A 12,336-nucleotide genomic window follows, 5' to 3' on the forward strand; every position below is an offset into this window, starting at 1 on the left:
GCATCTTCCCAAACGGTATCCGTAGTTGTCATCCTCCTATCTTTTCGTATTAAATAAAAATAGCATACTGGCCTCCCAGTCTGCTAAAGGAATAATATCGTCTGCATTTCTTTTATTTGTCGATGGAGGCTTACAACTCGGAAAGTCCTTTGCAATGTCTCCTAATATTTTAATTTTGTAAAAGTAGGTTTGTATATCTCCAAGTAGACTGCCTGTGGTGGGTTTTGGCTTACCATGGCCACGTCTGCTTTCAAGGAATCTCCTGGTTCTGTGTCTTGAAGTTCACTGGTGTTAGAGGACAAGTATTTTTGTTTTGTTTTTGTTTTAAATCGAGACTTCACACACGGTCTAGTCGCAAGAGGACCTGTACCTGAATAAATAAAGATAAAACCATCCTTACTTCATCATATTCAAAATATTTAACTGTCTGGGGTGCTAACCAAGAAGACTTGTGCCTTGGCCAATCAGAAAGGGCTTTCGGTTTGCACACCTGTAGGCCACACCTGGCCATGCTGAATCCAGACCCTGTCTCTGGGGAAGGCAATTCTATAGACCCAGACCCTACTGGTAACCTTCATGTTCAGCCACTCCTCTCTTTTTAATGCCTGGTTTGGGGGGTTGTTTGTTTTTGTGTGTGTGTGTGTTTGTGGGTTTTTTTTTTTTTTTGAGGGGGAAGTGGCTCAAAGACTTCGAAGCTTTTAATCTTCCCATAATCATGTCTTATTTATACCTGCCTGGATATTCTACAGATGGAGAAACTTTGGTCAAAAGGACACAGTAATTGAGTTCTGCCTTCCAGAACTTGCTGAGCTAAATGCAGGTTACAGCGACTGGCCCCGGGCTATCTTGGGTTTGTCCACGCGGTGCCTTGTTAGGGGTGGTGAGCGTGTCGTTCCTTAGCTGATGGCACGGCCCTATAATCTTACTGGTGCTGTACATTCCTTTCTGACTCTGGCCTAGGGCATGGTGGGTCATAGAGGATTTTCAAAGACCGAAGCATATCTGTTTTCTCCAGTCCGTTTGTAACTCCGCCTCACTGGAAAGAAAAGGCCCAGTTAGGGAAGCTCACTCCCACCGAGGTCGTCGTTTCTGGACGTCGTCCACGTGTGTCACGTCTGAGGCCACCTGCCTTCAAATAACTCAATGTCCTGACATTTTTCTTCTTTTGGGATCACAGGTCCACACGTTCCGAGGCCCGCACTGGTGTGAATACTGTGCCAACTTCATGTGGGGGCTCATCGCCCAAGGGGTTCGGTGCTCAGGTAAACAGGGAACGTCCTTCATCCTTTCCCATGTATATAAAGGGTCGTGATGTTGAGCTGGAGATCATTTCTCCAGAGTTGGGAAACAGACTCCGGTGAGCTCAAAAGTCTAGCTTTCTGGAAGGTTCAAGGCATCTCTCTGCTTAATGGAGAGACTGTTCTAGGTGTCTGCTGGAATGAGAAGGAACATCTCATGTTTGTGTAAGAAAAGAAAAAGATCCAAGCAAGTCCATTTTCTTATGCACCTACCTGCCACCCAAAATAGGCAGTAACCCTTATGTAGTCCAATTCCAATGGAATTGCAAGGTAGAAAAACCACATTTCCTTCCCATCCCCACTTTGCTACAAAAGGCAGGGCATAAAAATAGACATACTAGTGTAAACATTTACCACTTACCAGGCATTGAGCTAAGCACTTTCTGCTGATCATGCCACGCAGCGTCACCAAAAGACCATAAGGAGTTGCAATTATTCTCCCCATTGAATAGATAAAGACACCGAGGCTTAGAGGTATATGTGTTAATTGCTCTCGGCCACATAGGAAGTGGCGGAAAATGGATTCAGCTCCGGAACCCATTCTGTTATCAGATTAGCAGTGCAACTAAAGAGCTTGATTGGACGGCACGTATGTTCAAAGCACTCTGAAATCCTCGGTATTTTTCCACCTAGAACTGGACACACACGCCCAGTGCTGACACGTAGCTAGCGTATAGCAAGTCTTACTACAATACGGCTAACAAAAGAGCAAAGAATTGCCAAAGTAATGTGTAAGTGGGTCTCCTAATTCGTCTCGCCACACTTTTTCTGGCAAGCAGTTCTGCCAGGAGTGAGAATAGCCTCTTGTGGTATTCTGATTGGGTTTACCAACACCATGACTGATTTCTTCCCTTGCTAGGGCATGAGTTTTAAAAATAATTCTTATGGGGCATTTAAAATAACATATGCTAATGACACTGTACTTCGCCATCCTGCCCATTTTGGTTCACAGGACTGTGGGAACTTCCATCCTTTCTCTCCTTTGCTTCTACTGTGTAGATACGACAATCAGTGGTAGTGTACCTGGATGGTTCAGGTAGTGTTTGTGTAAGTGGTTTAACGCTACCTGCCCCCATCAGAGATCCATGCAAGCGGCAAACAGGCTCAGACGCAGCCTCTCCAGGAACGTTCCAGATACCCCACTTCATACAAAAGTCTTACTGGGAGTTACAGAGCATCTCACGGCTCAACCACTGAGCAAAGTGGTGGAATATCTAAATTACTCAGTGGTCATCAATTCAGGCTGTCCAGATTATACCTACCAGAAATATCCTAATTGCTGGTATTATCCAATTTGAGCAGCAAAATCCGTCCAAAGTCAGTATTACAAGAACACAACTCTGGAATTTGGAGTAGCTGTGAATTGCAACTTTCTCTGGGATAAAAGCGTTTTGGTTTTTTTTTTCCTGTTCTTTTTTTTTAATAAAACATATTCTGAGGTTAAAAGGTTAATATTCTCCAGTGGCCACTGTTTGGCCTCGTATTTCCACTGAGCTGCAGGAAAACTCAAAACTGCTCATTAAAGGTTAGGAATAGCCATCACTGCCTCTCAACTCTCTGTATTTTACATGTTTTAAACGTTTTTTAAATGAACTAGACCTCATTTATAGCATCTGGAATTGTAGTCGTTTGCAAATACTGAGTATTTTTATATGTTATAAAACATCTTAATTTTAATAAAATCTCCGATTTAACTCTACAGAAACACACTGTTGCTTCAGATCTTAAAAAGAGGTTGATAAGGAAATTACAAATAGGATTATCATGTAATCCAGCAATTCCCCCTCTGGGTCTATACCCCACAGAACTGAAAGCAAGCATTCAAACAGATATTTGTACACCTGTTTTTATAAGAGCACTATTTACAATAGCCAAAAGGTAGAAGCAACTCAAATGTCCATCAAAAGATAAACCAAATGTGGTGTGTCAAGACGATGGGATAGTATCCAGCCTTAAAAAGGAAGGGACTCCTGTCTTATCCTGTAATATTAATAAACCTGAAGGACATCATGCTAAGTGAAAGAAGCCAGTCACAAAAGGACAGATGCTAAGGATTCCACTTATATGGGGCATCAACAGTAGTCAAATTCAGGGGCACCTCAGTGGCTCAGTCAGTTAAGCATCCAACTGTGGATTTCAGCTCGGGTCATGATCTCACAGTTTGTGGGATTGAGCCCCTCGTCGGACATCATGTTAACAGAGCAGAGATTGCTTGGGACTCGCTCTCTCTCTCTCTGTCCCTCCACCCCGCCTCTCAAAATAAATAAAATAAACTTGAAAAAAAAAGATAGTCAAATTCCTAGAAATAGAATGTGGTGCCAGGGGCCAGGTGGAGGAGGGTCTGAGAGTTAGTGTTTCATGAGTGCAGAGCTTTAGTTTTGGAAGACGGAAGTTCTGGAGATGGGGAGTGGTGACAGCTGCACACAGTGTGAAGGTACTTAATGCCCCTAAACTGTACACTTAGAAATGGTTAAATGGTGAATTTATGTTACGTATATTTTATCACAATGTTTGGACATTGTTTTCTTTTTTTTAAAATTTTTTTTTAATGTTTATTTATTTTTGAGACAGATAGAGGCAGAGCATGAACAGGGGAGGGGCAGAGAGAGAGAGGGAGACAAAGAATCCGAAACAGGCTCCAGGCTCCGAGCTGTCACCACAGAGCCCGACGCGGGGCTCAAACTCACGGACCGTGAGATCATGACCTGAGCCAAAGTCAGACGCTTAACCGACCGAGCCACCCAGGTGCCCCTGGACATTGTTTTCGATGAAATTTATAAGAACAGAGCAAAACTTACTAAGTGAAATAATAAGAGCTGGCCAGGTAGCCTTGTATTTTCTCTAACACTTGCCATTTCTTTTATTTAATTCACATGTAGTGTTCACCACACTTTAGAGTTTACACAGATTAATTTAGGTGCTTCTAATGATAATCCTAGGAGTAGGTGCTATTATCGTCCTTATTTTATAGAAGGGGAGCCAAACAAGAAAACAAACCAATTCTGTTTGGTTCCATTTGCTCAAATTTACATCCAACTAAATAGATCTGTCAAAATATTATTGAAGTTTACTTGAGCTTTGATGAATTTCTCATGCTGATAAAGCTAAGATGATTAAGAACTGTTTTTTTTTTTTTCCTTTGGAAGGAATGTAGATAGAACTCAGCCTAAAAATTACATGAAAATCATGTAATGCTTTTCAAAAATCATTCAAAGTTCAGATTTTCTCAAATCCTTGGTGTGGTTAAGTGCTTTTTTTGTTGTTAAACAGCTGATTATAACATTCATTATTATGTATGTGTATAACATATGTGCTTTGACTAGACACAAAGCACATCAACTTTGAACAACTTCAGCGTTAGATTTTTATTTTCCAGAATGTAGACTGTGTCTTGTTAGAGAAATTCTGTCAGTGGATACCAACTGCTAACAAAGCTTTTAATGTGTTCGTTGAACTTAAAAGTACCTTTTCAGCTTTGGATCTTGATATGAGCTTTATAAATAATTACTCTAATCATCACATTACATGGCATTGTTCTAAATTGTAAACTCTCAAGTACTCCCACCGGTATCTAGTTAGACATTATTTCTACTCACAGATGTCAAAATAAGGTAAGTAGAAAGAAAAATGGCCTACCCAAACTCCCAAGAAGGGGAAGGTACTAAAAGCTATGGGCAACTCTCCAGGAAAGGGGAAGAAGTTGCCAATGGCCATGGGTCCACAGACCAAAGATCAGAGATTCCTTCAGAGAGAGTAATCATGTCTTCCACAAAAGGAGCATCCAGAACTTTAGGAAAACAACCTAGCACAAGTCCTAGGTGCCCTTTATGAGCCAAGACAAGCTCTGGGAATTCAAACCCAGAAGTCCACACATGGTGGAACCCAAAGGTTCCAGTCCCAAAAGAGAAAAAAAAACGAACAAACGCACAAACAACCTAGCTAATCACCAAAACCAAACAATCTCAGCGAAATGTTCTATTCTGATGGTCCAGCAACAGAAAGGCTAAATGAGAAAAATGGAATTCTCTAAGAGTTTTGTGAGTAAAGGTAGATTTCATACTCATGTTGTAGAGAATATCACCTCCAAATGGGATGGGCGTTCCAGAAAAATACAGCAAACCCTTGGGTGTTTTCATTTTTATTTTTGGTAACATATAATTTGTGTCGGGCTTTTACAAAAGGGCCAGGCAAGGCTAATGTGGCTTCTTTGTTTACAGACTGTGGATTGAACGTACACAAACAGTGTTCCAAGCACGTTCCCAACGACTGTCAACCTGATCTCAAGAGGATCAAGAAGGTATACTGTTGTGACCTCACAACACTCGTAAAGGCTCACAACACTCAGAGGCCCATGGTGGTGGACATATGCATACGGGAAATCGAAGCAAGAGGTTTGGAAAAAACTCCTTGTTATGTGATTTTGTTTTTACTGTTTGTTTTTACTGTTGTCAAGGAAACCTTCTTATAGTTGTTAAATTGACTCTCTCTCCACTGTTGAGAGAGCGTGTTGGGGAAATGGCCTACCCCAGCACACACACACATACACGTGCATACACACGCACACAAATAAGCCAAATCCAGCCAACCGCATCAGTGCTGTTTTGTACCCAAACCTTGTATCTATGCATTCAACATGTTTGCTAAGCCATTTGTTATGTACTACACATTGATATAAAAGTCACAGTTCTCACCTTCCGGAAACTGACACTGTAGTATGCAGATCAGAGGGGTAGGGGCGCCTGGGGGGCTCAGTCCGTTGAGCGTCTGACTTCGGCTCAGGTCATGGTCTCATGGGTCATGAGTTCAAGCCCCGCATCAGGCTCTGTGCTGACAGCTCAGAGCCTGGAGCCTGCTTTGGATTCTGTGTCTCCCTCTCTCTTTGCCCCTCCCCACTCACACTCTGTTTCTCTCTCTTTCTCAAAAATAAATGTTAAAAAAAAAAAAAAGAATGAGAGGAGTAAATAAATCAATGTTGCAGGTGTGTGTATTCAAAACACCATGTAGTCTCAGAAGACATTTCAGTGTTATTTGAGGACAGTCCAGGAAGGGTTTATGACAGAGGTGAAGTCTGAATGGAGTCTTCAAAAGTGACCCCATTAAATAGGTAAAGAAACTGTTGATCAACACATATGTTTCTCACCATATAGAAATTCACCGCTCGTATTGCTTCTGTTTATTTTAAAGAGCAGAGTGAAAAGATTAAAAAGATCTATGATCTAAAAAGATCACTCGAGTGAAAACTCAAGAAGGCAGAGAAGATAGAAACATTTCCGTGAAAAGGTTTTTCATAGTATGATTGAGTCCTATTTTCCTTTATTTGTGCTTTGTTGGGCTACTTTGCAGTTACCAAAACTTCAGTGATATGGTGGATCAAGTCTGGTTGGGGAGAATTTGGACTGGTGGGTGTAACGTGGATAGTTGGACCAGGTATAAAGCCCAGAGGCTTTAACCATTTTTGCCATGTAGGGGCTCTGCTATTGTTGGGATCCGTTATTGTGTCCAAACTGGCTTAGTGTAATCTACAGATATTTATGCATTGGCCAACTATCCCATTCTTTCCCAAACAAAACAAAACAAAACAAAACAAAACAAAAGAGGACATTATAGATTGTTCTCCCAAGCCTTTTAGAGAGAGGAAATCATTCCCTTTTCCACACAGAATGAAAACTATAGCTACTCTGTTCCCTTAAGACTAGCTCATTTAATCTCACATTGTTACGAAATGGCTCCTGCCTTTGACTGCTCTAGCTGTCAGAGTTCACTGGGTGCTTTGGGACCTGGTGAAGGTATTGCTGCAGGGGCTGATCTGGATAAGAGTTGAGAAGGGGGTGCCCTGACTCTGGATGAGTAGCTGGGAAAAGCATCCCTGGGTCCTGTTGTTCAGAGGGCTCTGCAAGTTAGGGTCAGAGCACCAGCCTCTCTGGAGCCTGGACTCAGGACCTCAGCTTCTCTGGAGAAGCTGGTATCATCCCGTAGTGATCCTCGTCAGAGGCGACTGATAACACGGGCAGAGTTCCCGCCGTGTCTGATGTCTGAGGTGTCCGTGGGGAGCATAGCACTAAGCATGCCTAGTACAAGAGTTACAATAGCACAGATTAGGACTGTAAGCCCGGGGAGCCACAGCAAAGGAATTGGAGCCGCAGGCATTGGCATATCCTGCACGTGTGAACAGAACCAGAGAACGGGCTGGAAGAAATTCACATGACTCCCATCCCCAGCTTTGCTACCACCTCTGCCAAAGTCTCATCTCATGCCCCACCCGTAGCAAATTCCATATTGCAAATGCTCTTTCGTGGCCATTTGTTTCTGCGTGATGTGGCCAAACAAGAAGGCCACGTGTCATCGCCTGTGTCACGTGCAGATTACAACCACAGTGAGGCATATGCTAACCTGTACCGCCAACCAGAACACGATGACTCCAGTCCTCTCTCATCTTGTGGACCAACCCAGTTAATCAGTGTGGCAACCTGGGCAACCGTACTGAGTCAAGTTCTGAGACTGAGTGGGGTTCGGTGGGAGGCGGAGCTGAGGTCAGTGAAGAAGGTCTCTGACAGTCCGGGGAGAAGGACCGGCAGGATACATGTCATGCATTTGTTGTCTCTGATGCGGACCTGATACAGACCCTTATATATGGCAGAGAGCATATACTTGGTAAATATTTCCCAAATGAAGAACAGGAAAGTACATACTCATACGCGGCGAAGGTTCCTGTTATCAAGACCTTGACAGAGTATATTGCAACAACTGTAGAAGCTATTCGTTCGCTTATTTTTGCTGTAGTTATAGTTTGACAGCAGCTAGTTTCTTACATGCAAGGTCTGAGATCTGGCCCTCCCTCCTTTTGGATACTTTGGGGACCCGCCTGGGCCTTAGAACATATCTTAAATCAATAAGATCTAGGAGCAGAAACCACATCTTTTTCTTAGCCCAAATATACGGTGATCAAGTTTCCAGAATCATCACTCAAATTTTATTTTTCGGCACCTGTGCGTATGATCCTTTATTTGAAGGTATAATGATGAAATCGATTATATTTAGTTAAACATTGAACATATAATATTTACGATTAAACACAAAAGGCTATAAAATTTAGACCGTTTGAATAAAATCAGGACAATATATATCACACAGAGGTGCCCGTGGATGTATGTATACCTAGCACAGCACTGCACGCAGTATGGCACATGGGTTAAGATGATGCTGGGGAGACAGCGGGTTGCTGCCTGAAGCAGTGAAATCAAATCCACAAGTCTGATGAACAAAGGAAGCACCAAGGTTGATGAGAATCTGAAACAGGGGTTCACTTTGTGAAGCCAGGCAGGAAGAAGACCAGATCCCTGTGAGGTTTCCACTGCAGCGCAAGCAAATGAAGACAGAGTTGCCTGGAAACTGAGACGGGCGGGTCCGGCGACAGCATCGTTCAGTGTGACAGTGTGTAATATACAAGAGCACTGACTGTATTTTTCTCATTTATAGCACACGGTGTATATATGAAATTAGAGTCCTCTGCAGATGTTTCAGGAAGTTAAAGTCTCTCTGTTTCCTTTTCCCCCACAGGATTGAAGTCGGAAGGTCTTTACAGAGTCTCTGGGTTCACCGAACACATTGAAGATGTCAAAATGGCATTTGACAGAGGTGGGCTTTGTCTTTCTTGAACGCCAAATGACGCATCCTTAGCGTCCTTTCTTTTGGAACCACATTTTATTCATAGTGGGAATGGGTTTCAGAGCTACGGAGAGTTGTTGTTCAAGAAACCAAGGAGTAGTCGTTTACAGATCACATAGTTCTCTGCCTTTCTGAGGGAAGCGTTTCCTTAAAAGTTGTGGACTAGCGATCCCACGAGTTTAAAATCTTTCTTGAATGGGCAGCCAGCGTTTGGTGCCATTATGGCTCTTGATTTGATGTCCAACATTCACAGACAGTCCACATGGCACCAGGCTGCCCTTCTACATCCCCAGCTAAGGATCTCAGTGGCTCTTCTCTTTCTCCCAAAACTCCAAAGAACAGAGCATAGGGATGCGGATGTGCCCAACACTGAAATAGGGGAAGCCAGTGGAAGTTTAGGAGGTAACCCCTTTTGTTTATAACTGTGACAAATGTTCTCTAGGCCACATTCTCTCTTAGGTCGGAGAACTTGGGAGCTTGTTAAAAGTACGGATCACCAGGGTCCACCCTGGGGACTCACTGAGAAAGCTAGGTGAACCCATGAATCTATATTATTAATTTTTATTCATTTTATTGAAACAGACAAACAACAACAAAAAACCGTTCACCCATTTTTCCCACCCCTCACTGCTCGTCTCCTCCAATCACCAATCTGTTCTCCGTATCTATGAGCTTAGTTTTGATTTGGTTTGGTTTATATCCCGCGTATGAGAGAGACCGTAGGGTGTCTCTTTCTCTGTCTTATTTCACATAGCCTAATCCCCTCAGGGTCCATGTGCATTGCCACAAATGGCAAGATTTCATTCTTTTTTATGGCTGAATACTATTCCTTTTGGTGTAAACACATCTGCTTTATCTGTTCATCCATCAGCGGACACTCAGGTTGCTTCCATGTCTGGGCTTTTGTGAGCAATGTTGCAGTCCACGTGGGGGTGCACGTTTCTTTCTGAATTATGTTTTCATTCTACATTTCTACCGAACAGTCCAAATAATTGTAGTCAAGCCAGTCAACGGCTGGAACCCCTGGCCTACCAGAGAGAACCTTCTCTCTGTAGAACAGACAAGGTCTCTGATGATCCGGCGGCCATATCTGTTCAGGCTCATGGCCCGTTGCTCCTTCCCGTATACTTTATGCCCCAGCAATACTGAAGTGCACCTGTTTTCATGAACAACTGCCTTGGCTCACGTGGTTCTGTCCATCTAGAATGCGTTCGCACCTCTGCCTGGCAAACGCTTACCTATTAATCAGGTGTCAGCTCAAGGGTTTCCTCTTCCGTGAATCCTCCCTGAGCACCCCATGCTGACCTAAAGAGTCTGACTGCCCTTTCCTGGGCCCCACCCACCCCCATGTTTTCACATGCCTCCAGCTGAGCAAGCTTCCCACTTCCTTGTAACTACTGAGTTGCATGCCTGACTCCCACTCCGACTTAGACCTACAGAAAGGGAATATGTGTCTTTTTCTCTTTGACTCCCCAGGGCCTAACAGTGCCTAGCACATGCCAGATTCTCAGTAGATATTTGTTAAATCTGTAAATAATGGGATCAGGTGACCTATCTGCTATACTCCCTGTTTTCTGTTCCTTAGCAGCTTTTTTTTATCCTCAGAACCAAATGTGATGAGACATTTGTTCTTTCGGTTCTCTAAGTAAAAGAAAATGCTAATCGTCTCGAAATGATTGTAACTTTAAGTCAAAAAGTGTCTTCAGAATGATTGTCAGAGGGGCACTTGGGTGGCACAGTCAGTTGAGCGTCTGACTCTTCCCTCCCCAGCTTGCACGCACTTGCTCAAAAAAAAAAAAAAAAAAAAAAAAAAAAAGAATGATTGCAAAAAAGGTTAAAATATAACATTACCTATACATGAAGGAAGGTCAGAGTTTCCCAGATTAAAGTCCTAGGGGCAGAGGAGACAGAACCAAGAAAGAAGAAACGTCATGAGCCTGAAGAGACAATTGAAACTGAAGATATTCAACTCTTCCTGTTGTGTCTGTGATCTTCAAACCCAAATCCAAAGAATCCTGGTGCAGCTATATAAAAGCTTCTTGATTTTTTTAAAATTATTATTTCAGATTAGATTGCTATTCCATTATGAACTTTTGTGTCTGGAATATTAATTACTATGTTAAGTTTCTTTTTAGCAAATTACCAGAGGCTGGGGCCAAAGAACGACTTTCGGTCAATTTTACTACCCTTGGCTACACTTGCGCTCAGACCCAAAATCGCTCTTCCCAAACTTCTGTTACTTCCTGCATGTCAGTGTTCTTAGAAGCGAGAGTAGTCAGGTGGACTTGTACGGGCACGTTGCATCCACATTGGATTGTTTCTTTCTTTGTGGGCATGCGTTAACTTGGCAAAATAGGTCCTAATTAGGAATTGGATCGTTGATTGTTTTTCAGACGGTGAAAAGGCAGATATATCTGCCAACATCTATCCAGACATAAACATCATCACTGGAGCCCTTAAACTGTACTTCAGAGACTTACCCATTCCTGTTATCACCTATGACACCTATCCCAAATTTATCGAAGCAGCGAGTAAGTATCGAGAGCTAATCTTTTATTCGTATCAAACCGTTAAGTATCATGCTTTTCACTTTGAGAAAATCGGACTCGGAACTCTTTAAATTACTGCCTGAGCACCTGCTCTGCCAAGCGAGGGCACAATGGTACAGTTAATAGAAAACCAGGCATGGGGCGCCTGGGCGGCTCAGTCGGTTGAGTGTCCGACTTCGGCTCAGGTCAAGATCTCGTGGTCCGTGAGTTCGAGCCCCGCGTTGGGCTCTGGGCTGATGGCTCAGAGCCTGGAGCCTGCTTCCGATTCTGTGTCTCCCTCTCTCTCTGCCCCTCCCCCGTTCATGCTCTGTCTCTCTCTGTCTCAAAAATAAATAAATGTTAAAAAAAAAATTTTTTTTAAAGAAAACCAGGCATAGTTCACCAGCTGAGTTGAACCAGTACCAAGCCAGCCACTCAGCTGAGAAATGGTGCCAGGCAGTTGTCTCTCCACACCGTCGTCACTTCTCTCCTGGGCACCCGCACAGTCAGGGACTGTTCTATGTTGAAAGCAAGAATGTTCCGGTAGTAAAAAATCCGATGTTCTTCAGTGAGGACTGTACGGATTAGCTACGTTCATCCGTGAAGACCCCCACTGCTAATCGATTGAAGTCATGCCCCCAGTTTGACCTGCTGGTGGTGTTCGAAACTGATCATACACCGAGAATCTACTGTGTCAAGTACCGTGCCGGGACCTCTCGATAATATCCTCTAGTTTAAGCTTCTCATCCACCCGATGAGGCACACTTCATAATCCCATTTCACAGAGCAGGAAAGCTAGGCTCAGGGAGCTGAGGTCACGGGGCCAGGGAAAGAACACCATCGTC

The 12,336-nt window shown here is 43.3% G+C and overlaps 1 protein-coding gene across 3 annotated transcripts in view; it reads left to right on the forward strand.

Annotated features, from left to right (window-relative positions):
* The window catches only part of CHN2 (chimerin 2), a 299,632-nt gene that overhangs the window by 283,112 nt on the left and 4,184 nt on the right, over nt 1-12,336 (forward strand). For all 3 annotated transcript variants that reach the window (XM_042921140.1, XM_042921148.1, XM_042921153.1), the window contains 4 exons: nt 1,178-1,262; nt 5,516-5,689; nt 8,856-8,933; nt 11,357-11,494. In XM_042921140.1, the coding sequence (XP_042777074.1) occupies nt 1,178-1,262; nt 5,516-5,689; nt 8,856-8,933; nt 11,357-11,494 (475 nt within the window). The remainder of the gene's footprint in view (nt 1-1,177; nt 1,263-5,515; nt 5,690-8,855; nt 8,934-11,356; nt 11,495-12,336) is intronic.

This window comes from Panthera leo, chromosome A2, assembly GCF_018350215.1.
Source record: "Panthera leo isolate Ple1 chromosome A2, P.leo_Ple1_pat1.1, whole genome shotgun sequence".
NCBI lineage: Eukaryota > Metazoa > Chordata > Mammalia > Carnivora > Felidae > Panthera > Panthera leo.